The 25,401-nt window shown below is 36.3% G+C and overlaps 1 protein-coding gene across 1 annotated transcript in view; it reads left to right on the top strand.

The window, feature by feature from the left end:
- Positions 1 to 25,401, top strand: part of RAB3GAP2 (RAB3 GTPase activating non-catalytic protein subunit 2) — a 107,533-nt gene that overhangs the window by 26,261 nt on the left and 55,871 nt on the right. Inside the window, exons 3-9 of the mRNA XM_039463429.2 lie at positions 13,009 to 13,132; positions 13,880 to 13,961; positions 16,792 to 16,839; positions 16,966 to 17,041; positions 17,356 to 17,457; positions 21,558 to 21,657; positions 24,741 to 24,839. Coding sequence (XP_039319363.1) covers positions 13,009 to 13,132; positions 13,880 to 13,961; positions 16,792 to 16,839; positions 16,966 to 17,041; positions 17,356 to 17,457; positions 21,558 to 21,657; positions 24,741 to 24,839 — 631 coding nt within the window. The remainder of the gene's footprint in view (positions 1 to 13,008; positions 13,133 to 13,879; positions 13,962 to 16,791; positions 16,840 to 16,965; positions 17,042 to 17,355; positions 17,458 to 21,557; positions 21,658 to 24,740; positions 24,840 to 25,401) is intronic.

Here is a 25,401-nt window from a genome sequence, read left to right as displayed (position 1 = left end):
GTTTCTGTGATAGGAGACAAACATCTTTCTCCTATAGCTATTTCAGGTCTGTATTTATCTGCTCAGGCTGCCATAACAGAATACCACAGACTAGGTGACTTAAACGACAAAAACTTATTTTTTCACGGTTCTGGAGACTAGAAGTCTAAGATCAAGGTGCCATCAGGGCTGATTCCTGGCTTGTAGACAACTGCTTTCTTGCCACGTCCTCATTTGGCCCTTCTTCTATGTACATGTGCTGGGAGAGAAAGGGTAAGTTCTGTTGTCTTTTCCTCTTAAGAGGAAACCTATCCAACCCTTATGACCTCATTTACGTTTAACCTAAATCACCTCCTTAAAGAACCTATGTCCAACCAAGCACAGTCACTTTAGGGTTAAGGCATCAACATTGGAATTGGGGTGGGGGCAAGAGGACGACACAAGTCAGTACATTGGCAAGTACACTGAATTGGGCAAGTGACAAAAGTAAGGTTAAGGAATTTCTACTTGCCTATAAGTAAATACAGTAAAAGATTGAAAAGGCAAACAGAACAGGCTTTTAAGATGAATCGGGATAGAAGAAAAGGTAAAACAAAGATCTTCCTCTATACGGACTTGATTTTAAGTGACATGATGACAAAATAGTGGCTGGCTTGGGGACACTGGAAAAGAAGGTAGATGTACTATGCCATCTACTGATTGATGTTCCTGTAATAAATAGTAAATAGCTTTGCTGGGTTTTTTGTTTTGTTTTGTTTTGTTTTGTTTTGTTTTGTTTTTGTATTACAAAGGCTTTTAGTTGGGATTTTAATTTTTTGCTATGAGAAAGAAGTAATTAGAGGAGAATATTTTGTTCAGCTTTATGCTGTAAAGGGAATTGAGGCAGTTTAGAAAGAAGCTTGAAAGGCTTAATTTAATTTCATGGCAAGAGTAATTTAATGGGCTTTCCTTCATTGGTATATTAAGGCCAACGGTAGGAAGTACTTGGAAATTTACTCAACAGTAAAAAGGTAGTGGTTAATAGGTAGTACATGGGTAGTAGTTACTGGATCAGAAGCACTGGAAGGTTCTGGGTCAATGTCTTCAGTTAAGGTAGGCAGCATAGAAAATTTCCATTCAAAAGAATCTTTGAAATGTGTTCCATCTGTTTTACAGAAACTGTTATAACAGTTTAGAGAGGCAATTACGATTTAGCAGATTAACAGGGAATAAAAGCATGCTCCTCAGATAGAGGCCCCAGAGAGATGTTTGTTTAGAAATGTTTGTTTACAGGCAGAGAAGTAGAATATAGCATGACCTGATTAGAGGTTCCTAGAACGTTAATAATCTGGGATGATACCGGAAAATCTTTTGCCTTATTTCGTTATTTTCATTAGACTCTCATGCTGTCTGCCACACAGGAAACATGAGCAGCAGATTGGCCAGAGGCAGGAGAAAGCTTATACAGTAAGGATGTGCCCTAGGTTATCCTCTGAGGCTGGGCAAGGGTCTCCTTCTCATTAGGCTGTTTCTCATTAGGACTTTGGCCTTTGGATTGTTAGAAACACTCGTTTTGCCGAAGATGCTCCTCTCTACGTTAATATGGTTTGGTCTAGCCTAGTGATTCTCAACCATGGGTGATTTTTTGCCTCCTCAGAGAATATTTAGCAATGATTTGGCATTATCTGGAGACATTTTTGGCTTTCACAGCTTGAGGGAGGTGCACCTAGTGAGTAGAGGCCAATAGTTCTGCTAAGCATCTTTCAGTGCACAGAATAGCATCCCTCCAAACAAAGGATTTTCTGGCCCCAAATGTCAATAGTGCTGAGATTCAGAAACCTTGGTTTATTTAGCCCATGGCTTTTAATGTAACCCTCCTAGTCTGTCTTTTTGCCTTTCCCCATTTTCTCCAAAACTTCTTGACCTTCAGAGCATTTAATCTATAAGATCATTAATTTAATTGTAGTAGAGTTTGGTGAAGTACTTTGCTGTTGTGAAAAGTGCAGCTAACTGATTGCCAGGAAACAAAAGTTAATATAAGTTGTTCTTGGATCTTTGGCCACAGAGCAACAAGTTGTCCAGGCTTAGTCTCTGTGCCGTTATTTATGCCTAAATGCTGAAGCTCCATGTAGTGAGCTGCCATTTTTCCTTTCTCTTTTTTTAACTGTTAATTTTAGTTCAGATCTGCACTCCTCAGGCATTCCCACAGAGTAGCTCTGTTAAGTGAATTTTGGTGTGGTGATTGGGGCCTCTGGTCTTCTACCAGGGAACTGGTTGGATGGAGTAGGGAAAGGGAGCCTGGGTCCTGACTGCTGGTTAAACGTACTTGCAATCAAGCCTCCTGATTTTACCCCATCCTTCCCCTTACTTCTAGAGGGACCTAGTGCCAATTCCTAAGGCTGCTGGTGATTTTGCAGTGCAACTAGGGCAGCGTCTCAGCTTTCTTCTCCATCAGTTTAGGAGCTAGCTTTCTAGGAACTGTAAAATCAGTTACCACCTGTTCCTTTGCTTTCTACCTCTCACATTTTTGTGCCTTTTCTCCTCTCATTTTTGTTCATTTGGTTTTTGAAGGAAGGTTTTTTTGTCCTTACTGGTTTTGCCTTTTAAAAAAATTCTTTTACTATGTTTTTAGTGGTGCTGGGGAGACTTAGAGTAAAATTCATGTGTTTACCCTCTTTACCTGAAAGGCCAAATAAGCCTTTAATTTTACACAATATTCTACTTCTTGCTTTTTCTATTTAATGTAATTTGGAGGTTTTTACGTATATGTAAATTATCTCAATCTTTTCAAGGAATACCATTTTATTGTATAGATGTACTGTGATTTATTTAATCATGCTTCTGTTGAAGAACATCTAGTTTTCCTTTGCTTTTTCTTTTCTTTTTTCCTATTATGAACAATGCTGCAATAAGCATCTTTATATCTGCCATTCATCTTTGGTTATGTGTGGCCACATAGTATAATTGAGAGTCCGACTGCCTGAATTTCTGTCCCAATTCTGCCACTTATTAATTATGAAACCTTGGCCAAGTTACTTAACTGTTCTAAGCTCAGTTGCCTCATTTCTAAAGTGTGATTGATAGTAATATCAAACTCATGGGATTGCCAGGAGGATTAAATGATATATGCTTAGAATAGTACTTGGAGCATAGTAAGTGCTCAATAAGTGTTAGCTAGCCTTATTATTCCATCAGAATAAATTCAAAAGGTATATACATTCTCCTGGTTTTTTAGTTGTTGTTGTTTGTTTGTTTTTGTTTCTGTTTTTTGAGATAAGGTCTTGCTCTGTCTCCCAGGCTGGAGTGCAGAGGCACCATTGTGACTCACTGCAGCCTCCCCAGGCCTCTTAATTTTTTAGTTTTTGTAGAGATGGGATCTGACCATGTTGCCCAGGTGTATTTTACATTTTGACAGAAATTGTTGCATGGTGCTCCTAAAGGGCTATCCAATTTGTATTCCGAATAGCAGTGTATGAGAGTACCTTTCTCCACTTGCTATTTACAGAAATAAAAATAGCTCTGAGTAGTTGCTTATTATCGTTGACTATGTGCTATTTTTTTTTAAGTGAAATATTTCTCTCTACCCATGTTTTTATCAAATACTATATTGGGAAACAAGACTGCGAGAGATGAATGTGCTTTTCTCTTGCTGTTCTCAGGTATTTGATATTGTTGACTCCCAGTATGTTATCAAACTTTAATCTCTGCAAAACCACATCAATGCAAAATGCCATTTCAGTGTTTTAATCTGTATTTTAAATTTATGGGTAAGGTCTGTTATACTTTCATGTTTTTCACTTATACTTGCTTTTGGGGATGCATACTATTATCTTATTCTTTTTCTAAATTCCAATAGCAATTTAAGGTTCATGGCACTTTAGCTATTAAATCTGTTCTGATTTATATTGAGTGTGAATTATTTCTTATTCGTTAGTGTCATTTATCCAACTAGATGATACTTTCTGAGCAGGAATGTTTTGGCACGTTCTTTTACACCATGGCACTTAGTATGTGATGTTAAACAGCTGTGGCCAGACACAGTGACATGTGCTTGCCTATACTCCTGCCTACTCAGGGGCTGAGGTGGGAGGATCGCTGGAGCCCAGGATCGCTGGAGCTCACTAGAGGCTGTAGTGAGCTGTGATTGTGCCACTGCATTGCACTTTAGCCTGGGCATCAGAGTGACACTCTGTCTCAAAAAAACAAAAACAAAACAAATGAATGGTTGTTCAGGCAATAGAGGAGTATGCTTTTTAGGTTTGGAGTTCCACTGTAATTGTTTATGAAATGAATTTTGTATGAGTAATAAAATATTTTTGACACATGTTTATTATAGAAAATTCAGGTATTACAGAAAAATGCAAAGAATAAAATATCCATTCCTAACATCTAAAAATAATCATCATTATTAACTTTGAAGGGTTCTGCATGGATCTGTACAAATAAAGGGGTTTTAGGGGTTTTTCTTTGGCACTATACAAATAGAAGGTTGAGTGGGCAGATGAATGGGCACAAAGAACATTTTATGAAAATGGGATTCTATTATATATACAATTTAAGAATAAATGGCAGAATTAGTCCTAGTTGTATTGACAGTTGAAGGAAATAAGAGTTACTGAATAAGAGTTAAGTTCCTCTAATGCTAGAAAGAAAGATAATTTTTAATTGAGATTGAAGTTATAGTTTTTTGTGATTAATTTATTTGTGAGAATTTTCCTCAGGGTCCCTTCAAATCAAATTTAGAAAGAGTTCATGCCTTTCCTTATGTTGAAAAGATGTCAGGATCTTTCATTTGAGAATTTTAGTCTCTGATGTGAAATGTGGCCTGGAACTTTTCATACTATGTGTGAGAGAGCTCTAGGGTTCTACAGAGGTGCTGTGTAGCATCCTCATTTGTGCTTTTATCTATTTCATATATGGAAATTTTGTATAAAATTTTGTTTGGGAATGAAAAGTTATGCTATCTAAAAAAAGAAAGTTTGAAAAATATTGAGCATTTCATAGTAGCAGAATAGAAAAAAAAAAATCTTTAGTAACTAGTAATATAGTGGCGTTTACTTTCTTTTTGTGTTTCAAAGTTGCTGAAGCACTATTCCTCTTGCTTTGAAAGTATAGATGACTATTCTATTTCTACGGCTTAGGCAGTGAGCTACTGAGAATTACAGAGAATGTACTGACAGCCCTTAGATTACACTGGATTTTACTGGGACCACTAAAACGTATAAATATCTGTAAAAGTTAGCACAATGACAATAACAGTGTGAATTGCAGATGATGGACTTACTGTACTAAAGTTGAAAGCTTTGAAAAACTACTCCTGGCTACTTCAGTGACTACCTAAGTACTATAATAGCTGAGAAACCAAAACAACATTGGTCACCGTATTTACCCAGTAATTACCAGTCCCTGTAATGTCAGCTATAGTTGAAAGGCTGATTAAATTACTGCGCTTTTATTGTCTGCCTGCATTGTGTGCTTGAAATCAAAAGAAAGAAATGTTTTCAAGTATATGCTCTATTCCATATAGAGTTGTTTAGAAAGAATTCCTTTTCATAATGCACATTACTGGCTTCTATATTTTTTCAGATTAAGAAAACTTTATTACTGGACTTAGTTCAAAAAAAAATTCTTGAAGTTTAGACCACACTAAAATATAATTATAGATTCCCTCCTCGCAGCAACTAGGATTCTGTTTTGTAGGTGCATTCATTCATTCATTCATTCATTTTTGCCTTTATAAAAACAAGTTTTATTGTTATTTACCATAGTAGTTTCAGAAAGAGAAACAGTCCAACATGATTGGCAGCTGGCAAAATCTAGTGAAGCAGGTGTTCTGATTGCTTTAATTTGGGGATTTAATTTGGTTGCTTTTAATACTTAGTCATCTAACACTTCAAACATAATGCAGAATAAATATTTCATCTTTTTCCTTTTTACTTTAATACCATACTCAGCTCACTTCAATACGGAAATATCTTTATTAAATATGATTTTCAAAAGAACAAGCTCTCTGGAGAATATAGCCATGAGGACATTGCACAAAAAGAAAAACTCAAAACTTCGTGTGATATTTACTATTCTAAGGAAACAAAAAGTTTCTAATATATGAAGAAATAAACCCAGTCTCAGATGCACTAACAGGTCTATGAGACGAGGTTGTGGTATAATAACTGAAAACTGCCAGCTATTTTCAAGATGCTCAATCAAGTGATAATGGTGCACCCAGCCCAGCAACAGCCCTCAGAAGAAACCAGAATGCTCTCTTTACTGTAGGCCAGTGTATTAGTCCATTTTCATGCTGCTGATAAAGACATACCCGAGACTGAGCAATTTACAAAAGAAAGAGGTTTATTGGACTTACACTTCCACGTGGCTGGGGAGGCCTCACAATTACGGCAGAAGGTGAAAGGCATGTCTCACATGGTGGCAGACAAGAGAAGAGAGCTTGTGTGGGGAAACTTCCCTTTTTAAAACCATCAGATCTCGTGAGACTCATTCATTATCAGAACAGGGCAGGAAAGACTCACCCCCCTAATTCAGTCACCTCCCACAAGCTCTTCCCACAACACATGGAAATTGTGGGAGTTACAATTCAAGGTCCGATTTGGGTGGGGACACAGCCAAACCATATCAGCTAGGTACAAAAATCCATCTTCAGCTTTTGCCTCATCCTAAAGCTGTCCCTGCACTGTTTTATCCTCAAATGGGATGTAGGTCTTTTCAGTAGGAAGCTGGATCTTACTCGTGATGATGCGTGTGGACTGAGCCACTACAATACCAGCTGGCACCAGGTACTTATCATGGTCAGTGTTCTGAGAGCCTGGATTTTTTCGTAATTGGTGGAACCTGCCGGGCTGTTTTGCGCGGATCTTTGGGGACTCCACTCACCTGTCTTCCAGGAGTGGCCCTCTCTGAACACCCACTTCACATTGGCAAGGAGATGACAGGCTGGCTCTCAGAGCCATGAAGCTAGCACAGCCACCACAATGACAACGACGGGGGAGACTGCACACAAATTTGATGTTACGTTTACTAACAGGGTGGAGGAGGCAAGATTTTATGGGAAAGCCGAGGTAGAAGGTGGTCCCTGGTAGAGCACCTTTAACAGTGAGGTACTTTTTTTGGTTTGTTTTACATTTCAGGCATGGCTTGGGAAATTATCTTGTCAAATGATACTATTTTTGGATTGCTAACTTCAAGGGAGGAGTATTACTGACTGTGGGCCCCGTTATTGTTGGGGAAGTTTTCCAAAACTCCAATTAGTAGGCAAATGCCCTTGTGATACAAAACAAAATGATGAGCTTGCATCTTGTCAGCCACTGAATGTATGCTGATGCTCTGTTAGGCTTCCCAGACCATTGTTGTTTGCAGCCCTGTTTCTTGCCTGAGCCTTCTGGAACTGGCACTAGAAATCACGTTTTGTTGTCAAACCTAATACTAATTCATTGCAATCAGCCTAGAGAAGGGATTTCCTAATCTCCACACTACCAATATTTTCATCCAGTTATGTGTGCTTAAACTTGAGACTTCCCTGAAAAATCTAGCACAGGAGTCACTTCAGACGGACTTGCACTCTTTATTCTTGGTTTGTGTTTCTGCAGCCCTTCTGGAGCACTACTGTGGCAGCGTTGTACAGGATACATTAAAGCAGAGAGGGAAGAGAGAGAGAGAGAGACAGACAGACACACAGACACACACACACGCGCACACACACAGACATACAGACAGACAAAGACAGAAGAGCATCGAGGGTCTAGGCATTCTCATCAATTCTGACCCACAGTCCATTTCCTCATTCCTCCTCAGACCCCTGATTTTAGAAGTGAAGTACCAGAGTTCCTCTGTAAATTGTCCAGGGACTGTGTGAATGTGTGTTGCTTTAAATTTAATACTTGTAGTATTGGTATGGTTAGTAAAAATCCACTTATTCTTTCTAGAACTTGGTTTCTTTTCTGGAAAATGAAGAATTTCAATCAGATGATCTCCATAGTTCCTTCTGTTTCTGTTTAAGATTGTGTCAACTGTCAGTTGGCTTCAAGAGGATTATGACATGTGTAGGAAGGAGATTGTTGTTCCACACAGACAGGAAGTTCTAGGATCTTTGATTACATTGTCTTGCACTTAGTACTACAGTTTCTTTATTTGTTTATTTATTAAAATAAATTTGATTTACCTGAGATATCTCCCATCCATACCTCCATTGGTTTTCTGTTTTGAATTTGCTTCATAATATGGTAAAATTTACTCTGGTTAGGGGCAAAATATTATAGCAAAGCTTATGGGGAAAACTACATATCTTCCTCTTTATCATTTTAAGGATATTATCTGGTTTGGGTTATTGTCATTAGAGGCTTTTTATCCTTATATTGAATCTGGTATGTTGGATACTATGCCTTAGTCACAAAGAAGTTACTTTAGAATTACATGTGACCAAGAGCTTGCAGTTACAATAGGTATACAGCTGCTCCCCCGTGTGGTTGTGGATCCAAAGAGCTTGTGGAGCTTATATTAAGAGCACAACACCATTGCATTTTGTGACAAGCTAGCATCATTCTTGAGAAGCACAGCTAAAAATTTAGATCTAGAATTTTGTGGCACATCAAACTAATGATGATATAACGATGTCATCGTATTTTTGAACCTATTTTTATAATATGTAACGCTCAGTGGTACTCATCCAGCTTTACTATGGCAAACTAGGAGGGTATGTTTTTAGAACCACAATAACAAAAAAAGTTGGAGATGTAGAAAGGACATAGAAAAGAATGTGAAAAGTGAAAGTGAAGAATGATGGAAGATTTTGGCTCTCTGCTTCTTTATTCCCCTGTCATCAGTAGATAAACCCAGAGTGCTAATCTACATCAAGTTTTATTCTCAGGTTTCATGTAACTAAAAATGTACATGTATAAGATGGCTAAGCAGGGGTAGGGATATAAGAAACGATTATGGAATCATTTTTCCGAATTTGCTTCCAAGCAAGTGACATCTATTTCCAATGCTTTTGACATGGTTAGTCCTTTTGGGATAAAATTCATGTTTGCTTATGGAATCGCTTATAGTCCATTGTTGGGGTAGCAGCAGACAGAGCTGGATCATAATTTGACACTGAGTTTTAGGCCCAACTAAGAAGATTGTGATACAGTGGTATTCTGTTCTTATATTTCTTTAACTTGTACCTACCATGGATTTGTCAGCCAGAATCTTTTAAATCTTAGTATTACTTAACGAAAAAACATTACTAAGGATTGAATATACTGGCTTTAGATTGATTGCTCATTGTCATACAGTTTCATGTGTAAGAATAGATAATACATTATTCAAGAGATAGGGAATGCTGTTATTTACTCATATATTCTATTAGTGGACTATGCTGTATGTGGAGTTAAAAAATAATATAAGCCATAGGCTTTGCCAACCTGAGGGCTTCTCATCTAGTGTGGGAGAAATGCAGTCACAGAATAAACAGGTAGCAGGCAATAATAAGACGAAACTTTGCAGTAAGTTTGAAAGAAGGTTAAGAGTCAGGGTAGGATGTGTTTGCCAGAGGAACTGGAACTTCTGATGGAAAGGTAGAAAGGAGAGGGAAAGTATTTTAAAGGAGTTCTTGAAGAATTGCCTCAAGAATACTCTGGCTGACATATTTAAATACAGTTTGTAGCTGTAAATAGACTCAGAGCTACAGAAAGCTTAGCTGTAATAAGCTAAGGGTAGTTTTTTTGAAGAAAAGGCTTTTCATTGAATATGACTCTAGAGTCAAATCTCAAGTAAAGACAAGCTTCCCAAAGAGCTATACAGCCCCCCACAGCTAGCCACAGAGCAGGGTGATAGAATGGAAAGACCGCCTGAATTAAGAATCGGGAAGCCTAGATTTTAGTTTGGGCTCTGACACTAATCCCATGGCTGGAGCACATCCCTTAACTCTGCAAGACTCCATTTTCTTTATTATAAAATTAGGTTTTGGACCAATTGGTCTCTAAATGTCTTTCATCTTTGACTCTTTGTCTTTTCTGTGCACATAAACATCAGATCTAATCTTTGTTAGTGGCATTATTTTGAAAACATGAGACAACATAGGAACAACATTATTGAAAAAAAAAGCAACTTTTATAATATTTTTAGAATTTACTGTTTAAATATAGTTTTGGAAGTGTGATAAGAGGAAGGAATCTATTTGTATAGATGCTCAATTCTTAAAAAAAATCTTTTTGAGAACATGCCCAAATCAAGGCCGTATTCCTTTCCTGAAGCATTATGTTGATTCTTTTTTATTGCGTTGAGATGGAGATTTTAGGAGAAGAGTCAGAGACCAATCAAAGAGTTTTAGACCCTCCCAATTTCTTATCAAGTATCAATGCCTAAATAATACTGCTATATAAGATGCCCTCTTCTAGGCTCCTACCTGAAAGTGGAACTTTAATCACTTAGAAGGTCCTTTACCTCACAATTGGTATAATTGGAGTCTCAGTGACTGGTGGAAACCATAGCATAGTGTTGTGCTCAGCTTACAGCAAAGCCATCATGAGGAGTGATGTGTTGGGTAAACAAAGACTATCCTACAGCAGAAATTGTGGAACCCAGGAAGAATTTAATTACAACTAAGTTTTACCTTATAACTTTTATCTTTGGGGGATAATTTTCTAATTTTTCTGTAGAAAACAAATATTAAAAACAACAAGCTAGATACAGAATTCCTTAAGAAAAATAGAGCTTTAATAAAATGAGACTTTGCTAATGTTATATTCTCCCTTCCTCTTAGGAGACGGTGCAGCCTCCTTAGTTTATTTTGCTTGAGAAAAAGGTTCCAAATCTATTTGTTTCCTAATATCCCACTGCAAAAGAAAAATAATTGCATGACTGTCCCAGAGGTTTCAGGGTCATTTGGAGTATTTCTAAGATTTCCTGTAATCCATGTTTTATTTGTGTTTTGAACATCTCTCTGATGGTATCCCAGCAAGAAATAATTTATTATTCCTAGAAGTATCCTACTACTATAACATTTCTGACTGGATTCTGTCTCTAAAATCTTTTAAATTTTGTAATGCTTGAAATGCATGCTTATTACAAGTTTTTAAAATGCATGAAAATATAATTTTTTTATAAAATGAAATTAACCTGCATATCTTCCCTTCTCTTGCCGTCCCCTTTTGAATAATTCAACCTAAAAGACATTAGGTAGGGCTGAGTAAGGTAGGAGTCTGCATGACATCAAACCTAGAAGCCATAAGAGAATAGATGGATAATTTAGCTACATAACAATAAAAAAATTCTACATGGAAAAAATAAGTCATCCCAAATAGGAAAAACTATTTGTATCACTTATGTTCAAAGGGCCAATTTTTTTTGTATGTAAAGAGTGTATGCAAATCAATTAGATAAAGAGCAGCAACCCAACAAGTAATCTACAAAGGAACAGAACAAACTGTTCATAGAAAATTATGCAGTTTGTTCCTTTCCTTTATATAAAAATGAGAAATTTTCTTAAGTATATGAGAAAATGCCTAAATTCTCATTCATAAGAAAAATGTAATTTAAAAGTATATTGAGATACACTTTACCTATTAAATTGACAGATCCACCATTAAAACATCTTTTGAAATATCTGTGAAAAAACAAGCACTTTAAAAAATTGCTAATGGAATTGCAAATTAGTACAACATGTGTGGGGCACAGTTTGGGAATATTCAACAAATTTAATACTCATTCCCTTTGACTCAGCAGTTTTGCTTCTGGGAATTTAGCCTACTGATACACTTCCACGCAAACTGACAAAATTATAAACTTATTTATTGCAACACAGTTTGTAACAGCAAAAGATTGTGAGCAGTACAAATGTCCACACATGTATGGGACTGGTTAAATAAATTATAATGCATCCATAAAATGGAATACTATGCAGATATTAAAAAGAATAAAGAAACTTCATGTGAAATGAAGTCTAAGGAATATGTTAAGAGAAAAAAAGCAAAGTATAGAAGTATGTATATATTATCCTATTTTTGTAAGAAAAGGGTAGTAAATGTGCATAAAATATCTCTGGAAATACACATAAGAACTGATTGTATTTCTCTCTCTTTTTTTTTTTTTTTTTTTTTTTTACATTTCTCTAACATGGTCATGAGTTGTGAGAGAACTGATTGTATTTCTCTAGAGTTAACAACTAGATGGCTAGAGTATAGGAATATAAGAGACTTTTCAAAGAACACCTTTTTATAGCTGTTGAATTTTTAACCATGGGGATTTACCTATTCGATAAATAAACTTCTAATGAAAACAAGGAAATACCTTGTAGGCCAAATATAAAGAAAGAAGCATAACATTATATCAAATGCTTTTATACATCCTATAACCATAATAAACATCAGATATATTTTTCTTTGCCATCTAGCTGCAGATACCATAGTTATTTCTTTGTGAACAGGATTATTCATGAAATTTCCTAATGCTGAATTAAATTATTCCTGGAGTGATTCCTTAATTTTTTTTTTTTTTTTTTTTTTTTTTTGAAGATGGAGTCTCACTCTGTTGCCCAGTCTGGAGTACAGTGGCGTGTTCTTAGCTCACTTCAGCCTCTGCCTCCTGGGTTCAAAGGGAGTCCTCAGCCTCCCAAGTAGCTGGGATTACAGGCGAGCACCACCACACCTAGCTAATTTTTGTGTTTTTAGTAGAGACGGGGTTTCATCATGTTGGCCATGCTTGTTTCAAACTCCTGACCTCTGGTGATCTACCCGCCTCAGCCTCCCAAAGTGCTGAGATTACAAGCGTGAGCCACCACGCCTGGCCACTGTGTGACATTCTTTTAATGCCTTGTTCATTTATATTTGTTTATATTTAAATGTTTTACATTAATATTCAAAACTGAAGATTTGTTTATAGTGAGTATTTTGTCAGTCATCTTTGGCATGTTTCAATAAGGAATATTATGAAACTGTATGAGAATTGGAAATATTTTCTTTTCTATTTTTTCTTTCCCCTTACCTCTTGAGGCAGGCAAGCTGAGTTTGAATACTCTTGGCATTTTTGCATATGCAATAATTGTAGTTTTACCTACAGGAAGAAGAAGGAAATACTTGGAAAACACAAAAAACTTCCTGGCTCCAAGATTGTGTTTTATCTTTATCTCCAACCAATGATCTTATGGTGATAGCTCGGGAGCAAAAAGCTGTATTTCTAGTGCGTGAGTATCCTATTATTTTCAGTAACCTTTATTTTGATGGATTGGATAGAAGAGAAAATGGATTTGGTGGAAAGAATATAACACTTTTTATTTCCTTTTCTCTCTTTATCTCTCTCTGTCTCTCTCTCTGTCTCTCTCTCTCTCTCTCTCTCTCTCTCTGTCAAGGTCATTGACCTTTTCTTAGTAACAATGTGGGTGAGGTGATTTTCAACCTTAATTTGAAAACTCGTAATATTACAGATTTCTGGTGTTTGGGGATTAATATTTTAACTCATAATTTTTTGTGGAAGATTAAAATTGACTTGTTTTTCGTATCTTATAGATCTATAAACCTTACTGATCAGAGTAAGATTATATGTAAAATGTTTGTAGAATGGTCTTACAAAGCAAATTTACCCTCCAGTAGCAAAGATCTAGTAGAAAAATTTTCTCTGTCATCTGAAGATAAAAGTAGTCTTGAACTAGGCAGGATGAGCATAGGAATTAATAACTTTATTCTACAAGAACTATGACAACATTATATAGGTTGAATTGAGAGAAGGAGAGGCTAAAGGCCAGGAGACTAGGTGTATTATAAAAATCTTATAAACATTTTTGTCTTATATTTACTTACATTATAGAAAAGACACAAGTCAGTTAATACACAGCTGTTAAATTTTATAATCATATTCTAAGGGGAAAGAGCAAAATTTATAAATTACTGTTTAGTATATTGTAGCTAAAATTATTTTATATGATTTTTTTTAGCAAAATGGAAATATAGTGATAAAGGAAAAGAAGAAATGCAATTTGCTGTTGGTTGGAGTGGTTCCTTAAATGTCGAAGAAGGGTAGGTGCTAGTTAATTTATGTTTCTCTGTGTTACATGTATGTATGAAATTGTTTGACTTGTAAGTGAATCTATTAAAAAGTTTGATTGTTTGGTTAGGCACAGTGGTTCACATCTGTAATCCTAGCACCTTGTAAAACCAAGGTAGGAACATCATTTGAGCCCAGGAGTTCAAGACCACCTTGAGCAACATAGTAAGACGCTATCACTACAAAAAAAAATTAAAATTAGCTGGATGTGGTACATGCACCTGTAGTCCCAGGTATTCCAGAGGCTGAAGCAGGAGGATTGTTTGAACCCAGGAGTTTGAGGCTGCAGTGAGCTATGATCATGCCACTGTATTCCTGCCAGGGAAACAGAGTGATACCCTGTCTCTTAAAAAAAAATAATTTTTTAAAATAAGAAATTCATTATTTGAAATGTTTAGTAAATGTATATGCATCCTAACTTTAGAGGTTGTAGAGAATGATTCCTTCAGCAAATTTTATGTATCATATAATTAGTTTTTAATTCTGTTGTGAGATTTAAGGAAGAATTTAAAAAGAATCTTATAAAATCCTTTTTACATTTTGTCTTTTCCCTCTGTTCTCCATTACTAATTTTATTCATCAAATAAATCAAGGGCAATCATTGTCTTCTCTGCTTTGCTGACACTGGGCTTATACTTGAAGGGTACGGTACTACATTAATTCTCAAAACTTATAAATACTTCAGAAATGCAAGTTGGTACATTAGTTTCCTGCTGACCCAGTAAAACTTTTATAACCATGATATCCAGTGTGGTTACATGATGGAACCGCTAGCCTAGAACCTTGAGCCCACACTGGTTTTCTTTCTTTCTTTTTTTTTTTTTTTTTTTTTTGAGACAGAGTTTCACTCTTGTTACCCAGGCTGGGGTGCAATAGCGCGATCTCGGCTCACCGCAACCTCTGCCTCCTGGGTTCAGGCAATTCTGCCTCAGCCTCCTGAGTAGCTGGGATTATAGGCACGCGCCACCATGCCCAGCTAATTTTTTGTGTTTTTAGTAGAGACGGGGTTTCACCATATTGACCAGGTTGGTCTCGATCTCTTGACCTTGTGATCCACCCGCCTCGGCCTCCCAAAGTGCTGGGATTACAGGCTTGAGCCACCCGCCCGGCCCCAAACTGGTTTTCAATTAAATGTTAATGACTGAAAACTGTCTGATCAGACTGAATAAGAAAAGCCTTCAGACTTTGAAATCAGATAAAAGACAACCAAGTGGAAGTGCCTAAAACATCCCTGGCACATTGTAGATATTTGAAATATTCTCTACTATTATCAAAATAAATGGTAATATTTCCCCTTAGACTATTTAAACTAAGTGTTTTTTTTTTTTTTTTTTTTTTTTGAGACTGAGTTTCGCTCTTGTTACCCAGGCTGGAGTGCAATGGCGCGATCTCGGCTCACCGCAACCTCCGCCTCCTGGGTTCAGGCAATTCTCCTGCCTCAGCCTCCTGAGTAGCTGGGGTTACAGGCACGCACCACCATGCCCAGCTAATTTTTTGTATTTTTAATAGAGACGGGGTTTCACCATGTTGACCAGGATGGTCTCGATCTCTTGACCTCGTGATCCACCCGCCTCGGCCTCCCAAAGTGCTGGGATTACAGGCTTGAGCCACCGCGCCCGGCCTAAACTAAGTGTTTTAAAGTCATTTGATTTGTCAGAAATGCAAAGCAAATGTAATACTTTAAAATCAGTGAACAAACATGAAGATGAATTTTGTTCTTTGATTACCTAGTATGATGTATGGAATAGAAGTGTTTATAGTTTCTTGGATGAGCTGGTCATCATTCTCAGGTTCGGCAGATTTAACAAAAGTCAGTGGGTAGGAGTTGTTTTGATTTTGAGACTTAGTTTCTGAGCTTCTGACAAATACTTCAAATCAACATGTCAAGAAAAAAAAATATCTTTTTAATGGAACATCACACCTAACATGTACTTAGAAATAGATTATTAGAGCAGTTTCTGCAAAGTAGAAAAGAAAAACCAGCAAGTTGAATACATGCATTCCTAAAATAATGTACCCTGCAGAAATGCAGTTTGCATGTTACGTGACTGGCAGTTCCTCAACCATTTGCTCAGCTCCTGATCTCATACAAGGAGGCAGGCCAAAGTTCTTAGCTGAAGCAGAGGAGAGGAGGGGAGATAGTAGGAAATGGCTGCTTGGGGATCATTTGAGGTTTGCTCAGTTCTGTATATAGTCACTTGTGTAAGTAAAATTTGGCTTTCTGTACTTCCATGTTTTTCATGACAATATGGAGTGAAAAATTCTGTTTCTTATTAACCTCAAATGCGTGCAGCAGTACATTTTATGAGAATGAATTTTAAGGACCTTACCTGTGGTGAAGTTTTACTGTATTTTTACTTATGCATCAGATAAAACTGGTTCACAGAAGTCATCTTCCACTTATTATTCTTTTTTTTTTTTTTTCCCCGAGACGGAGTTTCGCTCTTGTTGCCCAGGCTGGAGTGCAATGGCGCAATCTCGGCTCACCGCAACCTCCACCTTCTGGGTTCAGGCAATTCTCCTGCCTCAGCCTCCTGAGTAGCTGGGATTACAGGCACACGGCACCATGCCCAGCTAATTTTTAGTATTTTTAGTAGAGACGGGGTTTCACCATGTTGACCAGGATGGTCTCGATCTCTTGACCTCGTGATCCACCCACCTCGGCCTCCCGAAGTGCTGGGATTACAGGCTTGAGCCACCGCGCCTGGCCCCACTTATTATTTTTTAAACCTCCAATTATGGAGAAATAAAAGTAATTGATAAGTTCAGTGGAAAAGCATATGATTTTGTTTTTGTTTTTAGGGAATGTGTAACCAGTGCTCTGTGTATTCCACTAGCAAGCCAAAAGAGGTAAGTTTTTAATTAGTTTTTAATTCTGTAAGTGAATTGACTTGTAAGTGAATCTATTAAATATATTATCTGTTGTCTTTGCTTGGATTTATGAGTTGTTAAGATAATAAATTTTGTTTGTAATAGGAGTTCCACTGGGCGTCCTGACTGGACCTGCATTGTGGTGGGTTTTACTTCAGGTTATGTACGCTTCTACACTGAGGTGAGTTGAGTTTTCAGCAGCTAGAAAAAAGGCTATTTGACTGCAGTACCTGGTTATGCATCCCCTTCATACTAGTTTGTGACTTTATTACCTGCAGTCTGAAAATGTGTAGTTGATACTTTATGGGGATAGAGGCCAGGACAGACCCTGGCAAGTTCTGGTAGAAGATACAGAGAAGAGGAGCTGTATTCTGAAAAGAGTGTACCTCGTATCTCTGGAAAACTGTTGGGGAAATGGTACACTCTGCCTGGTGATACCGGCTCAGATATATTGGTAAGAAAACAAGCAGGGCCCTTCTCTGTGCTTCCTCCTAGAATGGTGTGCTCTTGCTTGCACAGCTTTTGAATGAGGACCCAGTGCTTCAACTTAAATGCAGAACCTATGAAATACCACGACATCCTGGCGTGACTGAGCAGGTAGTGTAAAATATTGTGTTCCAATAGTAACAGTGGCATTACTTTGAAGCAGTTTCTCTCCTCTTTTGGGGGGTAGAAACTTAACAGATATCTTTGTCTTGTGGCACAGTTAGCTCTGCTGTCATATTCTAGAAGTAAAATCTATTTGTAGCTGAAAAAGAATACCAGTCTTGCTTTTACTTATTTAATGAAATATTGTATATTTCTTTCTACAACAAAGTAAAACACTTTAGTTAGAAGTCAAGAAAATTACTTATTTTTAGAATTTAATAGTGACTTAATACAAAAATATGGTATTATGTAGCCTTATATCTTTTTTTATTTGGATGTAGGTGCTAACATTACCCAGAGTAAAAGAAAAAAAAAATTGCCTTCTTGTTACTAGTGCTGCTACCTTGTACTTAACTATTTTCCAGAAAGGGGGTTACTAAGCTTTGATTCATAGTGGAAAATACATTATATTCATTGAAGATTTCAGTGAGAAAATAATACTGTTTAGTATTTAAGGCTCTAACTTCTTAGGTGCCTTGTAAGATTTTGGCTGTCTCAGTCAAAAAATAATTGTAGGGCATTTAAACCAGTATGCTTTTATTTGTTTTGCAGAGTGCATAATCAAAACTATGTAATATGCCTTCCCTTTTTTTGTACTACTTGGCCTCCAAAAGATTTCAAGTAAACAGATGTATATACTGTATGTATATGTTAATTTAATTTGCATGGGAGGTGGACTGGAGCTGTCGAAGAAACTTAACTATCTAGTAAGAGAGACTAGGATTAAAATATAATGATATCTATGTATGAATTAATCACTAATATAAAGCAATACCTAATTTATTGGTAATTTATTTGGACAGAATACATTCTGTACAAGCTTAGAGAAAGGAGAGTCCAATTTGGACTGGGAAAATAAGAAAATTTCATTGATGAGGTGAGATTTGCTCTAAGCCTTGAATAATTGGTATAGAATTTAATTAGGTAATTGAAAAAAGGGGAAAGTGTTTCAGGTGATCAGGAGAAAATTTGAGAGAAGATTCAAATGCAGAACTATATATGCAACTACAAAGAAACCTGTGTTATAAAACAATGAGAAACTGTCAAATAGGCAGAGTGGCCAAATTTTGCATAAATTCAAAAGCCCAGTGGAAAATTAGAATTGATTCAGGAAATGAAAGAAACTCCTAAAGATTTGTGAGAAGTGAGTGATGTAATCAAAGGAATATTGAAGATTTCTTTCTTCAGGATAAACTGGAATTCAGGAGGCTGGTTATCTGGTTTTTTAAGTTATCTATAACAGATGTGGAGTGCTGGGAGCCAGGACTAAAATGGCTATGGGAAGAGAGAAGGGACCAGTACAAAAACTGTTTTTAGGAAGCAATTAATAAGACTTGGTTATTGTGTAGAGATGTACAACTTTTTAAATGAGCTAAAGATGTCTCTAGGATACTTATCCTGAGGAGTGCCATTGTCAAAGTTGGAGTAGGGGACTACATTGGCAGTAAATGTTATTAAATGTGGTTTTGCACGTGTTGAGTTTGAGGCAATGGTAGGAAATAAAACCAAGTTATTGGTGTCATGTAATGATAGAAAACTGCTGTATAGGCACAGAGACTAGATTGGACATGATGGTTGAAGTCATAGATAATGAATGAATTCTTTCAAGTAAAGCATGTAGGAAAATAAAACTGCAGGCTGAAGACTTAAGTCTTAGTAACTAATAATACTCATCATACTCATCATGAGATAGGAGAAATTGAACTATTAAAGGAAACAAGGAACAGCTGGAAATCAAAGAAGATAATCTGTGAACTGAAGATGACTTTCCAGAGATGTTTTTCAAATTTCTAAAAATTCACTGGATGATGAAGCTTTTTAAAATACATTAAATTTTGTCATGTCTGTAATACTCTTTTTTAGACATGGGTGGAAAAATATAACATTTAAATATTTGCTTGCTATTTGCTATACAAGCCAAGAAAATCATCTCAGAATTTTTATCAAGAAGGAAGTCTTTGTTGTTACTCTGTATTCTACACTGAACATCTCTGGATCTAACACATCAATTTATATATCAAAAATATATTCTATTTTCTTCTTTTAATATACTTCCAGATTTGTCAGAGATCACAGAAGCATATTTCCTCTAATTCAGTTCTGGGAGCAGTGAGTGTAGTAGGGGTGACAGTAGGTTATTGCAGGAGAGGATTCGAAAGAGAGTAAGAATCTCCTTCTGGAATTTCAAAGAACTTCTTTTGTATAATAGCTTCTGTAAGAAAGCCTCTGTCATCTAGCACAGTATCTACAGATTTGGGGCCATTGGTGTTTGTATTAGTATTTTCTTCAGGAAGACTACCTGGTTTTGGAGATAATTGACTTGCTGGTGGTTAGGTTTTTTCTGTTTTCTAGCTCCCCAAAGTCAGTGAGGAGGCTCTCTCCCTGCTGCCATGCTCACTGAGTCATGCATGCTTAGCCTTGTGAACCTGTCATGTGAGAACACATGCATGTCCCTTCTTCACTAGCTTATGTCCCTTATGCCCCAGAATTCTTTTTTAAAAAGAGAAACAGCCTGACAGTCTAATAGAAAAAGGAGCAAGGCAGATCTCAAAAGAAATTGGCCCAAAAGCATATAAGAAAATTTTGAACCTTAATCTAAGACCTATAAGAAAATACAATGAGGTAACTTTTCACTTTTCAGATCGGCAAAGATAAAAATTAACAAACTTTTGGTGGCAATATAGAAAAACAGGCCCTGCCTGTATTGTTGTAGAAATATAAGTTGATAGGTACTTTTTGAGGCAACTTAATATATAAGAGAATGAAAATTGTGAATACTTTATGACCCAACAGACCCAGTTGAAGAAATTTACACTTAAGTAATATCCTGCTAACATGGAAAGATATGGACCGAAGAATGTTTATTGCAGTGATGTTTATAATGATGAAAATATATTTAATTCATAAATATTTCTTTACTGCCTATTATGTGCCCAGTTCAGTTCTAATCCTTGAGGATTCATTGGTGTAGCAGACATACAAGGTTCCTGCTTTCATGGAACTTACAGTTTGGGGATGGTGGAGGGAAACCAACAGTAAGCAACTAGAGATATCAAGGTGATTCCAGTCTCTGATAGGTACTGTAAAGGAAGTCATGTTGATGAGATAGTAATGTGCCAAGAGAATAGGTATGTTGTTTGAGATGGAGGTTTAGGAACAGTCTCTCTGGATAACTAACATTTGAACTGAAATCTGAATGACCAGAACAATTAGGCAGGTAAAAATCTGGGGGGAGAAGGTCCAAGCACATGCAAAGGTCTGAGGGTAATGATGACCTCTCATATTTGCCAGATCTTGCAGCCATGGTTAACGAGTTCAGGTTTTATTCTAAATGTAGAAGGGAGACATTGGAGAGTTTTAATCAGGAGATTGATTTGATCTGCTGTGTCTCATGAAGAGCACACTGGCTGTGTGGAACATGGATTGTAGAGAGCAAGAGTGGAAGCAGGAGGCCAAACTGAATGTCCATCAATATGAACTGGTTAAGTAAAATGGGGTACATATAATTAAAGACTGTGCAGCCACAACAGAAGATTGTTTGTTCACTTATTGAAATGGGAAAATGTCACTGACATATTATTGAGTAGTAAAAATCATGTTAAGATACTATGTGTGGTATAGCCTTATGCAAATGTGTATGAGTATATTTGAGGATGTGTTGAGACATGTCTGGGATTTCAGGTGAGTTTTCTTCTGTTTTTACATATTGTTTGTATCTGTGCAATGGGTTCATTTATTTTTTATGAAATTATAATTCTTTGTGTTACTCTCAGCATCTTAGAGACAGTTATTCACCATATACAAAAAGGTTGTGTTTGAAAAGAATTTTTGGTCTTCGGCAAAAAGGCACTCTGAAATTAATTTTTTAATCTATTTTTACCGTTGTTCTGACTGATATTGCTTTGGGTGTTGGGTGGTTGATGGTTTAGTCCCAGTATTTTTTATTTTATATTATTCATGAAATTCAGGTATATTAAAAAAAATAGATAAGCTTATTTGATGTATCTAGTTAAGAACATTTATTTTTTTCTTTCTTATTTCTTAAATAGAACGAAGAGTTGAGTATCTTATATCCCGCTGCCATTGTGACTATTGATGGATTTAGTCTTTTTCAATCTCTTCGTGCTTGTCGAAATCAGGTAGCAAAAGGTAATATTTGGGCAAGAAATATTTAACCTATGTTGATGTTTGTTTTATTTAATTTTACCTGTTTATGGAATTAATTATGTCTTCTAAATACAGAAAGACCATCTGAACTAGATTTATGGGAAAAACCTGCTTCCTGTCGAGATAAGGGAGCATGTTGAGTAGATTGCTTAGTAAGGTAGAGACAAGGGCTAAAACATAAACACTCTTCACATGTTGCCTTTGGAGAGCGTGGTTAGCACGGGAACGCCGGGCTTTCTTCACTAATTCAGGAATATGGCTTGGCTACTTAAATTTGCAGCTATATTGATAGCCAACATTGGGGTAAAGAATTTAGTTACATCTGGCTGAGGTACCACATTTTCACTAGATCAGCAGCTAATCAAGGCCAATATCCTAAAACCCTGTGACTGTACATTGCTCCTGTCCTCACTGAGGTTAAAGATATCACTATGTGCAAGCGAAATGCAAGATCCTACAGATGCCACTGTAGGCAGGACCTAGCAGGGAGTCAACATGAGCTTCTTTTTGCTAACTTGGAACGCTCAGGATGGAGAAACTCTAGAGGCCTAAACTTCATGTGTATATGGGCAACAATATAATTTTCAGACTTAGGGATGAAAACTGCCCAAATAATCAAGAATTCTTGCTTTTACTACCTATAATTTATATTCTAATGCTGTTACGTCTTTGGAAGAGATATTTCATCAAATTCAACATGCCATTGATCGTAAGATATGCTATTATTTTATGTACCACTAAGAAGAAAAAGCCAGTAAAACACACACCATCAATTTTCAGATCTCAGTTTCAGAGTCGTGAATATATGGAAAAGAAGAGTCTTAAAACTAGTGAAAATATGAGTGGTAACACTAACTTCCCTTTTTTTTCTGGGATTGAGTAGAGGAGGCTTAATGGCCCCAAAACAAAGTTTAACTTTGGTGGAAAATGAAATGGCTGATAATACCAATTATAAAATAATGGTCTATTACTAGTTTATTAAATTAATGAACTTCTTACCTGCAGAAAATTGCCTTTTGATATATAGATTAAGGGTATTTTAAATGTTACCAAGATAATGAAGCTTATGGTGGATTAAATTTAAATAATTTAAAAGAGTATGAAAATAGGTATAAAAATTTAAACAAATTCTGACCTAGTAAAAAAGCATATACTATAAAAGAACCGCATAGCCAAGACTTCAGAATTTTACCAATCCTGTCAACCTGCTAAAAAAGAGAAAAGGTTTTGATTGCAATATAAGATGCTGCATTTAGACTAAATTTAGAAACAATTTTATGAAACAGTAAACATATCCTAATTAGCCTATGTTTTCAGGAAACCGTCTCAACCATTTAGGAGTTAAATTTTGTTTTGGGGCCACCAGGGCTCCTCTACTCAATCCCAGAAGGAAAGGGGAAGTCAGCGCCACCACTCATATTTTCGCTGATTTTAAGACTTTTCTGTATTTTAAGAACTCTAAAATTGGGATCTGAAATTATTTCTAAATCTAGTATAAATGCAGCATATTATATTGCAATAAAATTTTTTTCTCTGTCTTTTTTAGCAGGTGGATATGATTGGTAAAATTCTGAAGTCTTGGCTGTGTGGTTCTTTTTTAAAATTTTTATTTAAATTTTTATGCTTATTTTCATAATTTTTTAAATTTAACCCACCATAAGCTTCATTATCTTGAGAACATTTAAAATACTTAGAATTAATATATATCAAAAGACAACTTTCTGTGGATAAGAAGTTTATTAATAACAATAGACAATTACTTTATAACTGGTATTATCACCCATTTGATTTCTATTTGTTTGTTGTATATAAGACCATAAATCCATTTGTCTCCTAGGAAGTAAGGAATTAAGCCACTTAGTGCCCTTTTGTTGTAAGTTGCTGTAAAAAGAGTTCTGGTTACTTAGCAATAAATTGTGACATTTATTTCAGCATATAAGAAAGTTATCATTTCTTGGCCTTACTATCAATCTGCAGTGTTTAGAGGATTATATTTTTTCTTTGTTATTATTTTTTCACTTTCTGAATAAACAACCAGAATTCAGCAGTATTCTAATATGCAACATGGGAATTTACCAATTAGTGGGATATACATGAATCTATGGCAAGAGGTGTAACTGTTACTTTTCCTTTTCTTACTCAGTAGGTGAAGGGACTGAGGTTAAAGATTGGCATTTCATTCTTTTTTTTTTTTTTTTTTTTTTGACAGTGCTATTGCTTTTAACATATCTTTCTATCAAGTCTGGTCTCAGTCACCCAGATTAGAGACCTTGCTGTATGTGTACTCTGCCAGGTATATCAGGTTTTTAGTTTTTCACTCAGTAAAACACTGATTCCTATCACTAGGATTTTATCCACTTTGTCAAGAGGGAGAAATTTCTTACTTGACATCACTTGCAGTTTGAATGCACTTTTGTTTTGTTTTGTTTTTGTTTTTGACATAGTCTGCCTCTGTCACCCAGGCTAGAGTGCAGTGATGTGATCTCAGCTCACTGCAATCTCCACCTCCCGGGTTCAAGTGATTTTCCCACCTCAGCCTCCTGAGTAGCTTGGACTACAGGTGTGTACCACCACACTTGGCTGATTTTTGCATTTTAATAGAGATGGGATTTCACCATGTTGGCCAGACTGATCGCAAACTCCTGACCTAAAGCGATCTGCCTGCCTCAGCTTCCCAAAGTGCTGGAATTACAGGCATGAGCCACTGTGCCCAGCCTGAATTCACTTTGATTTTTAGTAGTAGTATAGGATTTTTAATAGTCGTCTTTAATTACTTGAGTGTTCGAGAATCTTTTTTTTTTCCTCTTTTTCTTTTTTTTGTTTGGAAGCACAGTGGTTTGTATTGAGAATCTTTTGTGACAGCCAACTTAGTCTTTTCAGTGTTTGCATTTTATGATCATTGTCTTGGTATAAATAAATCTCACTTTATGCCTTGTTTTCATTACTTTGCCTCATTTTTACCTGATATTTTAAAAAAATTAATTAGTATGGTTTTAATGATTTTTTGTAAAACTTAATTTTATCCGTAATAATTAAGTTTGGATTATCTATTTTATCTTTGGTAGCTGCAGCATCAGGCAATGAGAACATACAACCACCACCATTAGCTTATAAGAAATGGGGTCTACAAGATATTGACACTATTATTGATCATGCTAGTGTTGGTAAGTATTACTAATTAAAATTCTCTTGGAATTTACTTCATATGCTTTTTTACTGAAGTATCTCATTTGTTAGAAATGGACATTTATTTTATTATTATTATTTTGTTTGAGACAGAGTCTCGCTCTATCGCTGAAGCTAAAATGCAGTAGGGCGATCTTGGCTCACTGCAACCTCCGTCACCTCAGCCTTCCGAATAGCTGAGATTACAAGTGTCCACCACCATGTCTGGCTAATTTTTGCATTTTTGATAGAGACGGAATTTCATTATGTTGGCTGGGCTAGTCTTGAACTCCTGACCTCAAGTGATCTGTCCGCCTCAGCCTCCCAAAGTGCTGGGATTACAGGCGTGAGCCACCATACCCAGCCAACATTTATTCTTTTTTTTTTTTTTCTTTTTGTTTATTCACTATCTCCAGTAATGGCTATAAGCAACATTTATTCTTATGTGGAAAAAATGCATTGTTTTTGGTGAGACATCTGGAGGTTCAGATTCAGAGCATCATAGGCTTATATCTTTAAAGCTGGGGATGGTGGCTAACACCTATAAGAGGCTATAATCCC

This window comes from Saimiri boliviensis, chromosome 14 (assembly GCF_048565385.1).
Source record: "Saimiri boliviensis isolate mSaiBol1 chromosome 14, mSaiBol1.pri, whole genome shotgun sequence".
NCBI lineage: Eukaryota > Metazoa > Chordata > Mammalia > Primates > Cebidae > Saimiri > Saimiri boliviensis.
The sequence above is the reverse complement of the archived record's forward strand: the minus strand, read 5'-3'. Positions and strand labels throughout refer to the sequence as shown.